Genomic DNA, 14,462 nt, shown 5'->3' with positions numbered 1-14,462 from the left:
AGCTCTGTGGCAGAGAGTATATAAAATAATATTAGATATGGAAGACTGGGTGAGGTCCGTGAAGGATGAGTGGCTGAGTACTGGGACATTCCAATAGTAGTGACCAAGGACATGAGCAGGAGCCAGCCTAGGAGGCTACAGAAGTGGGTCATGGAAGGTTTCAAGAAGCAAGGATGTTCTGTGAAGAAGAAAAACATACACAAGAGTAGGAAGCCTACAAATTAGAAACTATAAATGACCAGTTGGCATAGGGGAAGGTAGCCAACCTGATCTGTAATCAGAAAAGTACAACCTGAAGACACTGAGCTGCTATTTGTCCTAACTGGCCTGTTACTCACTAGACATTCTAATGCTCAGGGTTGGCAGGACATAGATCATCTAAAACTCACACAGTTGTCAACTGTATAACTTATACGGAACACTTTACAGAAGCTAAAATGATGGTAATACACACATCTTCAGCCTAGCTCTTCATATGGATGCTATAGTAACACAGAAATATGTGCCATCACTGATGGGATGTGTTAACCATTGAGGCGCATTGATCCTGAGAAGGCAGTGGTATAAGTACATAAGTGACACCCACATCTGTGTGGGTGCTACTCATTATTAGAGCCGTTTTTGAACAAGTCGAACAGTTTGTACAAGCTACCATTGCAAAGGCCAAGAGTAGGCAAGCACATACGGAATGCATCTTAAGAGTTTATGGCAACACTGTAAGGACAAGCAATTATTGGTAAGACTTAAAGATTGCTACCACATCTAGGTATCAGCAAGAGAAGCAAGAAGAATTAAAAAGTGATGGTGATAGTTTTTAGGCTGAATGGTAAATACATGGGTATTTATTTTTTCTTCAGATTAATATACTTGTTTGTATATATGATGTTTCATGGTTTTACAATGCTAATGATGTAATTATTGTAAAAAGAAAAGTTGAACCTCACATTTAAATAGAAAAGCAAAGGTTTTTGTCTTCTTAGTTCCTGGTCTTAGAGAATCTTAAAGTCAGGCCATCTAACCCTGAAGTATTAATTCCAGTGTGGTTTCTGAGGAAGAAACTTGCTGCTTTTCCATTATCTGTGTACTTCCTCCCTGGAAACAGGATTCTTTATTTACCAGATAAAATGATCCAAGCACAGACTGTAAGGACAGTCTTAGGGAGTTTCCACATCTCCTTCCTAGAGAGAAGCCTGAACTGCTGATTGCTGAAAATACCTAAAAAGAGGGGTGCAGGCAAGGGCCAGAAACTGGCTGACATCTCTACAGTGTAGAGCTTTATTCCAGGTAGAGGCCTGTGGTGCAAAAGCAAAAATAGCCAGCCATTCTGTGCCTGTGCGGCTGCGTGGCTGGCAGTGGCAGCCTCTGACTGCGTATGAAGGTTTGAAGCATCACAAGACTTAGTGCCCAGCAGGGCTGCTGGGAGTCGGGGAGCATTATGGTTGGGGGCCGAGTATTATGAAAACTCAGCCACTTGCTCTTGGAGCTCAGGCTATGCCTGGAGGAGATGGGAAGAAAGGAAAGCCATCGTGTAGTTGATCAGCATTCTGCGCGTGTGTGTGTTTCATTTTATAGACTTTCTTTGCAAATTCCCCTTTTTCCTTAGGCAAAAATTTGAGTGTCAGTTTCCTTCCCCAACTTAAAACCCAGCAGATATTGCAGGGGTGCCTAGAAGAGGGCTCTGTGTGGTCACAAAACTGACATTCATTTCTTTGCCTGGAAATAAAAAATAACAGTGTCTGTGACTCATCTTTGGATTTGCATTACAAACAAAAATGCAAATGGATCCCATTGTCTGCATAACCTATAGATTTCAAAAACATGCTTTGAATGGACACACTTTCAGAAAATTCCGTGGTTTAACAAAAGCCTGCATTTTCTAGTTACAGTTTAGAGCTCAAGTTTCTGCTTCTGTTGGTGACTCATCTTCTCTTTTGTTTCTTGTTTTTTTTGTTCTTGGTTTACCTTAACCTACCTGCTGACTCACGCCATCCAACCACCATACAATGCGAAAACCCATGTCTCCGTCTGTATGTTGCGCACCTGCTGCTCAAACCACCCCAATTTGTAAATAACATGCAAATACCCATCCATGAAAACATCCCATGTAGGAAACGGTTGGTTCACAACTTTAAAGTTCTTATGTGTCTTCTCTGCTTGTCCGTGTCCTCGTCTCCTGTTTCGTGGTTTCTGTCCACTGCCTGCAGAGGCATGAGCAGGTCTTCACTGTGCTTAGTCACCTCTGGCCTCGTTGTGTACTTTCTAAAGCAGCAAGGGTTTCTCAACACCTCTAAGATGGTCTTTTGATCTGTCCGAAAAGAAATGAGGTTCTGGGAGGCAGGAGTAGTTAGCAGTACTGAGGGCAGATCTTTCTGCCGAAACTCAGTCAAATTTGAGTTTCTGTAGAGTACGTTTGGTCCTCGACCAGGTGGCTCCATGGTTTCTGTTGCACCCCATGCATTAATCTTAGTTTCTGTTGCTGTGATAAAACAAAATGATCAAGGCAACTTACAAAAGGAAAAACTTATTTGGGACTTACCACTGCAGAGTGCTAGGAGTTTATCACGATAATAGCAGGGACTATGACGGCAGGTGTGCGGGCAGGCAGGGATGGGCTGGAGCAGCTATAGAGAGCTCACATTTCAAACCATAAGATGAAGGCCAAGAGATGCAATCCCTTTGAAACCTCAAAGCCCACCCCTAGTGACATACTTCCTCCAGCAAGGCCACACCTTCTTATCATCCCCAAACATCCCTAACTGGAGGCAGTTTAAATATCCTGTGGCTGTTTAAGTATTCCAATGTCCAAGACCTACAGGGGACATCTTCAAACTACCACACCCCAGTAGCAGAAGTCCTTTGTAGACAGGACCTCCTAAGAATGTTCCAGCTGAGGCAATAAGGTTTAGGGAGAGTTTGGAGACTAGGACTCCATGGTTCAGCACAGTTTCTATAGGGCCTGAGTAGGCGGAGGCTCTGCCCTAGTGTGTTAGAGACAGGGATACCCATCCATGTCCATTTGTATAGCGTAGATCTGCAAGCATGCCTTGCTCAGGCTCCTGTGGACCTCAAGGGCCTCTTCTGGAGTTTGGCAGCAGCTTATCTTCTGTTGAGGCTATGGAAGTTCATTCACACAGGCAGATATTTAATTCTGTTACAGAAGCTGAATGCTTCATGTAGAGTTTTATAACTGGAATTATACCATGATCCTGCAGAAACACCCACAGCATGTTTTCTTTATGGCCTCCAGCCAGGCCACACGGTTTCACCTCCCTGTCCCTTACCTTCCTCGTCATAGCATACAGGAGCACCTAATGTCTGTCTGTCTCTTTCCCTCTCCCCCTTCCCTCAAAATCTGACCTCTTTAGAGTGAAGGAAAGGGAGTGGCTGGTTTGGAGCTGCAGGATTTTATGCTCTGCTATGCTGTTTGAGCAGCAGATAGCTCTGGGCTTTATGCTCAGGTGACATTGAGGAGCAAGTTTTCTCTGTCTTGTGACTAACTAGAGGCCATAGTAGGGTTGGATTCCAGGCCTTAGTCAGTCCAGCCATCCTTGTTGGGATTGTCTTACAATGCTTAGTGTACTTTCAGCCCCCCCCCCCCAATTATCCCTATGAATACCTCTGTTGTCTCTAGGTTGTGAGCAAGGAGGCTGAGGAAAAGTGTTAGGGACTAATGTCTCCTCAGGGTCAGTGGTCCTTACAGTGAGACTACCCATGCATGGCTTAGTGAAGTGAAAGCAAGGACAATTCTGCTAGTGGAGTCACTTCCTGTGCAGCAGAAACCATGGGTCTTGGAAGAGCAGGACATGTGTGCTCACCACCAGTGACATGACCAAGCCAGAGATGAAAGCACAAGGTGCACCGCTGTCTGCTTGTAGCCGTTGCCATCCTGCATGTGCTTGGCATGGTGGTGCCTCACGCATTGCTCTGTGCTTGGGGCATCACCATCTAGTCTCACGGCACTCTAGGGTTGCCTGTCCATCACTCACTTGTCCAGTCCTGAGCACTATGAAGCTCCCAAGAGAAAAGCCTGGGAAGGGGTGTGAACCTTTGTTAACAAAGTCGAGATGACTGTGGTTCAGTCTTGGGTTCACACCCCCAGCTCATCTAGGCGTTTCCAGGGTCTCTTCACCATCCCGGTTGTCTTCTGTCCTCCCTTTACAGGCAAGCCTTTGTTTTCCTCCAAATCTTCAGGAAGTCTTCTCTGTGACAGGTACCTTAGTACAGGCGGCTTTGTTATGGGCAAGTATTGCATTACTATAATCCGTGCCCCTCAAAACAAGCTGAACAGATAGTTTCAAAGTAGAATCCCAGAGAGGGGTAGGTACTTGTCTCCCTGTCTGCTCATCTTGTTCAAAGGTCTCTTTTGGTGTTAGTGGACAGTAGCTCTTGGCCACCATGTCTACTAGTGAGACTGTCTTCATTTCAATTTAGGATCTGCCAGGCTGTGCCATCTTTCAGGGCCATGCTCTGAGGTGATATTTGTCCCCTTACTGATTTGGACATAGTTTGAGCCCCCCTTTGTGTCCGTAGGCCCTTCTACATATTGTTTCAAGGGCTACAACATCCTGTCCAGACCCACCTGATTCAAGGCATCTATCCCCACTACTTGCATAGACAGTGCAAAACTGTTTTTATTCTTGGTGAGAACCACAAATGGCCTTCCCCAAGAATGGGAGCAATAGACAAGGCAGACGTGTCCATTGGAAGTAAATGTGAACCCCAACCCCTGCCAAGACGGGCAGCCCTGGAGCATCTTCTCAGGCTTGCCCTGCCTCTCTCTGCATGCGCTGACTGGTTCTACTGTTTCATTCAACACATCTGTTCTCTTTCCTTTTTATTCATCACTGAACTTGACAACACAGATATGTATGAGCTTGAGCTGCTTGCATATTGACAAATGCTAAATGACAGGAAGTTGCTTTTGGGTGGTAGTCTAGGTGCCTGGTGTCTAAACAAGCATAGAACACCTGGCTGCACAGGTACTCATCGCAATGCATGGATACCTCCCCAGAGCCAGAACTCTGAAAAGGCCTGCCAATAATTCAAGGTGCCCAGGGTCAGGTAATCTTTGGAGTGTGTGTGTGTGTGTGTGTGTGTGTGTGTGTGTGTGTGTGTGTGATTGGTTTCGAACCCCTGATTGAGGGAGCAATGGCAAATGTCCTGGGTTCTCTAGAGCCGAGGCTCCTATGGCAAGAACAGCAGTGACTATATATGTCCCTTTATGAGAATGCTTGCTGATACCTGGACAGGTCCCAGAGAAACCAGCCAGTGCCAGTAGCTCAGACAGGCAAGGCCTTTACTGATTGATCCCAGAAAGGAAGATTGGCTGGTAAGCTTAGGAAGGGGCCACTTCAGGAATGCCCCCCTGGGGAGTGTCTGGGCAGTTGGCCAGTACTGGAGACTCATAGGTGATGTCCCAGCACTACCTGACAGAAGGGAAGGACTTTGGAAGCTTTTCTTTATGTCCCTTACTGTTGGGGAGTGGCCCTAGTGTGAAGGGACTTTTCTCGGACTTGCTTCATGAGAAGTAACTTCTAGTGATCCACTTTCCTTTGGGGAGGTTTTCTGGCAGCCAGCTGCTACTTAGACTGAAGCAATGGCTTTATTCTTATTTCTCTTAATACATTTCTTCTGGGTCATAGGGACTTGGGGGGTATTTGTAGGATGGAAGCAGCCAGTCTGCCCTTTTTGAGAGCGACTCAAAAGATTTGGAAACAATGTTTCTTTCTTGCAGAACAACTTCATCAACCTAAGCTTCCTTCGCCTCTTCCGGGCAGCACGGCTGATCAAGCTGCTTCGCCAGGGCTACACCATCCGCATCCTGTTGTGGACCTTCGTCCAGTCCTTTAAGGTAAAGCAGGGCTCGTGTGGTGCCTGGACAGCTCCCTTTGGGTATCCTTTACCAAGCTTCTTCTCTTCCACCCAGAGGGGACCCTCCTCTGGAAGGCTGAGTTGGGGCAGGTCATGTGTGCCTCTTTAGCATGTGTTAATCCTGATGCAGCTTTCTAAAGACATTGTGACTGAGTAACAGTTATTTTGCTAATGCCCATACAACTCTGAGCTGGGCTTATGCTCTTGAGTCATGGATAAGCAGACAAGGCCACTTGCTGCTGGCAGGACTCAGTGGTCAGTGGGTGGACTTGGACCAGGCTGAGGTGTGTGTCGCCTCAGGGATGCCCTGGAGCTGATGTGCTCATGTGTCTCCAGGCGCTGCCCTACGTGTGCCTCCTCATTGCCATGCTGTTCTTCATCTACGCCATCATCGGCATGCAGGTGGGTGCCACCTGCCCAGACTGGATTGGACACAGGTCTCCTGTCGCTGGGTGAAGGGTACGGGTCACTGTCATTAAGTGATCATAATACAATGAGGTTATCATTATCTGTGAAGCAGACACGGTGTAAACACTGATTGAACTAACCCTCAAAAACACTGCTTGATGGCAGAGGAGACCAAGGCAGCACAGTGGGGGCTCAGCAACCCCTTCCACCCAGTCCCATTTCTCTGGGAAACTGTAATTTGGTATTTTTGAAAGCGAGGTCCAGCAGGGCTTAGGATGCTGAGGCACAAGCCTATTTTAGATTAGCATCTGACTGACAGCCAGCCATTGTGTTGTCTGGCAGCCAATATCCTTTTCAGGCCAGATGTTCCTGACAAAATTCTTCCCAGTATGTAAGCAGAATCCCACAGATCACTGACCTTGACAATAACGTAGCTTTTCTTTTCTTTGGTCAGAGAACACTGTGCTAATTCTTTGGGGGAAAGATAGAAATCAGCTGCTCAGCTGCAGCTCTTGACTACTCCTCACAGTGGAGATGGGCGTGGGTTGAGTATTGATTTGGGGTGGGAGGTGCCAAAGTCTTGCACTTTAGCTGAGTTCTAAAGCTCACTTCGTATTGAAGTTTCCTGAGATCTGGTGCTACGTAAAGTGAACATGCATGTTTTATGTTGCTTTTGTTTATGGGTATTCAGTAGCATGTGTTCCCCTGATCTTTGTGGAAATATGGTAGTTTATAGACTTTCAGTTACAGTCTGAGTGTTAAACTCAGCATGGCTCTGGACTCACTCTGAAAACAGCCTATCAGATTGCCCCAAAGCCTATTGTGCTGTTTGTCCCGTTTGTCCCAGAGATTGCAAAGAACACTTCCCGAGTCCTTTCCAACCTACTTACAGTGTTGCATTAGCAAGTGACCTGAACGGAACTTTCTTACTCAAAGCAGAGCCCAAGCCCAAATCATTTGTCCTGGTTGCTCAGACTGGCATCTGTGGGTAGCCTTAGAGCCCCAACTGCACACACTGAAGCACAGTGCACGAGTGTGTCCCACTAAAAGCTTTCTGTGCTGCGAGCCACTCTATCCCTTGTGCCGTCCACAATATTGCATGCATGCTTTCTCTCACCTAGTCACAGCCCCCAACATTCAGCATGTATACTCTGTTATTTTCTACATTTCAGGTTTTTGGAAACATTGCCCTTGATGATGAAACCAGTATCAACCGACACAACAACTTCCGGACATTTCTGCAAGCCTTAATGCTATTGTTCAGGTGTGCTGGTTTGTAGCCTATAGAACATGTCCACTCTTTACTTGTGACAGAGGGTCGGTTCCATACATAGAGCACTTCACTTCCAACACCAAAACTTTGCTGTCTCTGTCAAGTAGGCCTGTGCAGTTGTTTGCTTTCTATTTATTTTTCCCAAAGGGCTCTTGTCTACTGTCTTAGTCAGGGTTTGTATTCTTGTACAAACATCATGACCAAGAAGCAAGTTGGGGAGGAAAGGGTTTATTCAGCTTACACTTCCATATTGCTGTTCATCACCAAAGGAAGTCAGGACTGGAACTCAAGCAGGTCAGAAAGCAGGAGCTGATGCAGAGGCCATGGAGGGATGTTACTTACAGGCTTGTTTTCCTTGGCTTGCTCAGCTTGCTCTCTAATAAAACCCAGGACTACCAGCCCAGGGATGGCATCACCCACAATGGGCCCTCCCACCCTTGATCACTAATTGAGAAAATGCCTTACAACTGGATCTCATGGAGGCATTTCCTCAAGAGAGGCTCCTTTCTCTGTGATAACTCCAGCTTATGTCAAGCTGACACACAAAACCAGCCAGTACATCTACCTTGACCTCCAGATAGACCGAAAAGAAGTATATGTAGGAGGGACTCCAGTGGCCCTGTGCCAACCCAGCCTCTACTACACTGCTTCTGCTCCCAAAAGGTGTCCAGAGGTGGTACAGTCTAGGAGGATAGACTTAGTTGGCAAGGTCTCATTTGACATGCTGGTATCATACTGCCTACCCAGTCACCATATTGGTCACCTCTTGGGCAAGAGGCCCATCTTCACAAGTTATAGGGCTATAGCTATCCACTCTTGTGTCCCAAGAGTGAGTGTGGGGTAGGAGGTTTCATGTACCTATCTGCCTCCGTAGAGTCTTCTGTGTGGCCATCCCTGGCTCCAGACAGAGCAAGTATGCTCTTTGTAGGGATTGATAGTGAGACCCTGCCTTGGGACTTCCTGAGATTCCACTACCTCTGTCCCCGTATGCAAATGTATCACACAGTCTTGTGGCATCCCTTCCTTGGGTTCATGGCAGTTCTGTGGAGAGGAGTGAACACCAGCCTGTTTCTCTGAGTAGCTTGAGGGGACATCTTCACCAGGCATCTTCAAGCTTTCACTTTCCAAAGTCATATTTCTCTAGGCTTTGGCAGATAGAGTCATAATATTTCATCATGTATTGATAGTCTGCCTTGTGCCACACAGATCTGAAGCACACCTGTGAAGGCAGCTTCAGTCTGAGGCCTTTGTTCTCAAAGATTTCTTTTCCTCCTGAGCTTTCTGTCATGCAGAGTGCTTCTTCAGTCATGCCGGCTTGGATGGGGCAGCCAATAGGAGGCTCCTCACGCCTGCTGACATTAGTGGGCAGTGACCTTTGTCCCTGCCCAGGACCAGCTATATACGCTTACATAGACTTTTTATTGTCTTTGCTGGCCACATGACTATAAACAAAAGTCTCCAAGAATCCCCAGGTGGCTGCTGTGAGTGGTTTTGAGATGCCATGGCCAATGTGAAAGTAGACTGAGCAGAGAGGGTATGATGCACTGTGGGAAAAGAATTCCCAGGGCACAGGAAAGGGGCATGAGTTTGGGCTTCTGCGATGACTGACAGAATCCTGATGAAGGGAAGGGAAGTGCAAAAGCCACCTTCCCTCTGGGCCTGCTGGGATGCTGTGCAACAGTGTGGGATCAATCGCTATAGCACTCCCCAGCATAGCAAGCTAGCAGGTGGCAGATAGACAGACGCCAGAGGAAAGGATTCACTTCTGGACATGAAGAGGACGAGGAATCTCCCAGTGCAGTAGATCATGCCCTGGACTTTCTTAGTTAGCAGTGAGCCTAGAAATCCCCTGTAATCCAGAAGAGGAGGCTTCCTCTCCACAGCTCTTTCAAGGGCTCTGCTGGCCATGCTCTGGGTTCATTGCACAGCTCCTTCTGGGCTTGCCTTTGTGTGCTTACAGCTCTTTCCTTTTCAGGAGTGCCACTGGGGAGGCCTGGCATGAGATCATGCTGTCTTGTCTGGGCAACCGGGCCTGTGACCCACATGCCAATGCCAGTGAGTGCGGGAGCGACTTTGCCTATTTTTATTTTGTCTCCTTCATCTTCCTCTGTTCCTTTCTGGTAAGTCCCTTTTTGCCCATATCTGCCTGTCACAGGCCATCTTCTGTTGGTTCCTGATTTTGACCCAGTCCACATTTATGTCAGTCCCATGCTTAAAGCCTTTGTCCACTGTCTAAGGCAGTTCAGTGAGACCATGTGTCTGGGATAATGAGTAGGCAACATTCGGATTTGGTGGGTTCTTAGGCATTTGGAATCTTGGGAACCTTGAGCAGGAGCAGCAGCAGGAGCAGGAGCAGGAATGCTAGGTATCTACAACTTGGCTCTGGCTTCTGTTTGGACAGTCAGGGATAGAGCTGCAGAGTAAGTAGGAAGGCTGTTGAGGGAGACAGTGGCTGAAAGGTTTTGAGAATTATGAAGGACTGATCTACAACTTCAAGGTAGAGCTGATTAAAGAAGAGAAAAGAAAGCCACACTGTAATTTTCTAAGCAATAAGTGCAGGTCCCTCCAATAGACACATGGAGCACTACAAGCACGGGCTGGAACGGAGTAGAAGCACTGTACAGGTCTCGGGGTGGAGGTACGAGTGAGCTCTCCCTGTGCTGCTGTGTTTTCGTACCTGATCTGCCTTCTCAAGGGTGTGGCATAAGCTGCACGAGTCACTCAGGCTAGGTGAAGGGCCTGCCACTCAAGCAGGAAGGGGGGCCTGAGGATCTAGGCACCTATGGGAAAGCTATGTAACCACATTGCTCAGCAAGCATGGCATAGAGCTGATTGGATCCCTGCAGCTCCGTGCCCACTCAGTGTAGCAGAATCAGCAAGCTGCAGGTTCAGTGAGAGTCCCCATTTTAGAAAAATGGGGTGGAGAAGAAGAAAGGCATGATGTCAACCTCTGGCCTATATGTGCACACATGCACACACAGTGTCCAGTGCCCTCACGACAGAACAAGAGCAAGTATATACAATATACACATATACACAAGGAGAGAGGAGGACAGACTGGGCCCCTGCCTCAAGACTTACCACATCTCTGGAAATGGAATCCAGAAGTCTGAGTTTTTTCCTTAAAAATAAAAGACTTACTTGTTTTAACTTATGCATATGTATGTCTCACTGTGTGTGTAAGTGTGCTCCAAAATGCCAGGAGAGGGCATTAATTCCCTGGAGCTAGAGCCACCTACATGGACACTGTGAACCCAGCTCCAGTCCTCTGAAAGGGCTACAGGTTTTTAACTGCTGAGTCATTTCTCCAGCTCCCTCCCCTTTTATGTGTATATGTTTACGTATGTGTTTTTTTTTTTTTTGTGGGTGTGTACATGTGTATGTCTGGGTGCATATACATGTGGAAGGCAGAGGCTTATGTCAGGTGTCTTCCTCAATTGCTCCCTAGCTTACAGTTTTGAAACAGGATCTCTTGCTGAACCTGGAGCCCATTAGTTTGGCTAGGCCGCACGGTCCGTGGGCTTTACTACTGTGAGGGTTACAGATGTGTGCTTTTGTGCCTGGCTTTTACACGGTTACTGGGATCCTAAACTTGGCTCTTTGTGTTTCTACAATGAGCACGCTGCCAATGGAATCATTGTTCTGGCCTGGAATGTAAGTTTTAGTAAGCTATCAGGTCACCTTGTAAATGTGAAACTTTGAGGAACAAGTGAAAGTTGCCGACATCCATGGAAAGAAATAAAATAAAAGTTAATTAATGGAGAAAGACATCACATGTCCATGAGTTGGAAGTAGTATTATCACAATGACAGTACTTCTGCAAGTGATGTATAGAATAAATACATCAAATAAAACCGTAGTGGCTTTTGAGGCTAGGCAGAAATAGGAAAGCAGATCTTAAAATCCATGCTTAGTTGCCAGGAAATAGCCAACACAATCTTGAAATACAAAGGTGAAGGATTCCATCCCCAATTTCAAAACTTACTTCAAAACCAATATAGGGGGTGGCAGAGTGCTTCACAAACACTACAGCATTAATTCACAAACTGATTCCAGTGTAATACCAGCACTTAGAATATATAGGATCAGAAACCCAAGGCCATCTTCTGTTAGATAGCAAGTTCTAGGCCACCTCAAACAAAACAATAGTAACCAAAATAGTGTTGTTGACATAAGATTTATAAAGCAGCCAAAGAAAGTTAAGAACCTAGAAATAGTCTAAACCACTATGGCCAATTGTTTTTTTTATGTCTGTCTATTGTTTCAGATTAATAAGATAGGTTTACTGAGTGCACTGTAGGGGCTGGGACTGGGTGGTCTGAAAGTGCTATTTACATGTTTACAACTACTTCTGAGAAGGGTGCTTGCGGGGAAATGCTTTTCTGTGTTTTAGTCTTTGTAGGAGTAAACACTGGGATTTGTGGGAATCATTGGGACTGAGAAGACACTAGACACTAGAAAGTCCCAGCAGGTCTGTCCTTATCACAAACTGCAGGCAGAGCTTGAGAGCAGGTAAAATGGCACAGTGGAGTGTCTATCACCTCTTCTTCTTTTTGCCCTACAGATGTTGAACCTCTTTGTTGCTGTAATCATGGACAATTTTGAGTACCTCACTCGGGACTCTTCCATCCTAGGGCCTCACCACTTAGACGAATTCATTCGAGTCTGGGCTGAATACGACCCAGCTGCGTGGTGAGTGAGCTTGGGTGCTCTGTGCTCCTCAGGGTTGGTTGTCATTTCCTGTGGTTCTCAAGCCAGGGCCAGGATGATGTTAGACAGTTCCTTGCGCATGTCCCCCTCAGGTGTTGATCTGAGGCCTAGGGACTTACCCAGTTCTGTGTGTCTTAGCTCTGGTCCCCCGTGTAGTAGCATGTTCCTTTTTGACTCCATGCCTTGGTGCAGCTGTGGGGCAGAGACCTTCAGTATGGTCCTCAGGAGAGTGCCTATGCCTGGGGGGTCAAGGAACATTTCCAGGGCTCTCTGCACAGAAGTGTCCTGCCTTCTCCCAAGGCTTGTCTTGTGATGGAGCATGGAGGCCCAGTGGGAGAGGGTAAAGAGACAGTGTGGGGACACACCTGTGTAATCCTCAGAGGGCTTTGAGAGCAAAGTGTGTGTGTGTGTGTGTGTGTGTGTGTGTGTGTGTGTGTGTGTATGTGAGGAGGGAGGGTTGTTATTGTTGCTGCTGCAGCTGCTGCTGTTTGAACATTAGGAATGGAACCCGAGGACATGGAAAGTAAAAACACTTAAGCAACTGAGCTATCTCACCACTTGCCATAATGTGAGCTTTCACATTTTTCCTTGATGGTCTTAGCTTTTCCTCTCTACCATTTATTTTGGGAACAGGAGCCAGGGTGTATGTCTGTTGCCAGCCCTTGTTGCGTGTGGTGGGCTCTTAGTAGAGTTTTCTTTAAATCAGAGGAACTGGGGAGGTAGAAAACTGTTACTCTACTGCATAAGTGAAGGGTGATTTGTTTCTAGAGAACAAGGGCCTTCTGATTGCTTTGGGCTCAAAAGTCAAAGTTGTTTGAATCCATGTTTCATACAGAGCACTGCACAGTGATGTCCCGGTCCATAGAGAACACTGCACAGTGATGTAACAGACCATAGAGAGCACTGCATGGTGATGTCACAGTCCATAGCAAGCACCGCACGGTGATGTCACGGTCCGTAGAGAACACTGCACAGTGATATCATGGTTCAAAGAGAGCACTTCATGGTGATGTCACAGTCTATAGACACTACACTGTGATGTTACACAAATCCCCCTTGCCAGAGACCACATTCAGGAAGGCACGCAAGCAGGAGATCAGGGGCTCTCCATCTGTGTGCTTGTTCATTCCTCTACCCACTTGGTCACTGACTTGATGCTTGGACCACTCATTTCATCTGCTCCATCTCCTCTCACCTACATGTTCACTTGTGTATTGTGTTAGTTACCTTTTTAATTCTGTGATTGTATCTCACAAAAGCTTGTTCTGGCTTATAATTTAAGAAGAGATATAGTCTAACATGGAGGGAAGGCATGTGACAGGAGCATGAGACAGCGCGGGTCATAGTCATAAGAGATGAGTGCTGTGTCCATCTCACAGTTTCCTTTGTATTCAGCCTGGGACCATGGCCCTTGGATGATGCCAATTACATGTAGCATGGGTCTTCCCATCTCAGTCCAACCTAGCCATTCCCTCACAGAGAGGATGCTCAGAGGCTTGCCTTCTGGGTGACTCTGGATCCTGTTCTGCTGGCAGTCAGCACTAACTGCTATACCCACAAATGCCCTTGTTCAGGTATTTTCCATTTAACAGCTCATTCACCCATTCAAGCTCTTTTAGCCACTCAAGCGATAGTCCTAGAGGACTCTTCCCTGTAAGGGGGCATGCAGGAGAGGCAAAGGCTGGGAGCACTGGCTGCTGGGGAGGATACAAGCCTCTTGTTCAAGAACCAAGTTGTGAATGAACAGTTTTCCTTGAAGGAGTGAGTGTTAGCTTCCTGTGGTTTAGGGATGGACAAGAAACTGCAGCTGTATGCAGCTCCCCAGCTACCCTTGTCTGCCTCTAACAGATCTGTGGTCAGCGTTTTGCTCTGGGATAGTCAGGAGAATGAAGTCAGGCTCCCATGAGTAGGCTGGGCATGCTAAGGTTTCTGGTAGATCCTGGGGGCTGAAATCAGGACAGGCATGTTTAGGACTCTGCTGGAGAACTGGAGGATATGATGAAGCTAATGGCTAGAGTCCTTCTCCCCAAATTCCTGAGCTAATGGCTAGAGTCCTCTTCCCTAAGCTCCTGAGATAATGGCTAGAGTCCTCCTCCCCAAGCTCCTGAGCTAATGGCTAGAGTCCTCCTCCCCAAGCTCCTGAGCTAATGGCTAGAGTCCTCCTCCCCAAGCTCCTGAGCTAATGGCTAGAGTCCTCCTC

General features: G+C 46.9%; 1 protein-coding gene across 7 annotated transcripts in view; it reads left to right on the top strand.

Annotated features, from left to right (window-relative positions):
* The window catches only part of Cacna1b (calcium voltage-gated channel subunit alpha1 B), a 171,978-nt gene that overhangs the window by 131,314 nt on the left and 26,202 nt on the right, over positions 1 to 14,462 (top strand). For all 7 annotated transcript variants that reach the window (XM_021155454.2, XM_029474069.1, XM_029474066.1 and 4 more), the window contains 5 exons: positions 5,735 to 5,851; positions 6,208 to 6,273; positions 7,452 to 7,543; positions 9,528 to 9,672; positions 12,117 to 12,244. In XM_021155454.2, coding sequence (XP_021011113.1) covers positions 5,735 to 5,851; positions 6,208 to 6,273; positions 7,452 to 7,543; positions 9,528 to 9,672; positions 12,117 to 12,244 — 548 coding nt within the window. The remainder of the gene's footprint in view (positions 1 to 5,734; positions 5,852 to 6,207; positions 6,274 to 7,451; positions 7,544 to 9,527; positions 9,673 to 12,116; positions 12,245 to 14,462) is intronic.

This window comes from Mus caroli, chromosome 2 (genome assembly GCF_900094665.2).
Source record: "Mus caroli chromosome 2, CAROLI_EIJ_v1.1, whole genome shotgun sequence".
NCBI classification, from domain to species: domain Eukaryota; kingdom Metazoa; phylum Chordata; class Mammalia; order Rodentia; family Muridae; genus Mus; species Mus caroli.
Note: the sequence above shows the minus strand (reverse complement) of the source record. Positions and strands in the feature narration are given on the sequence as shown.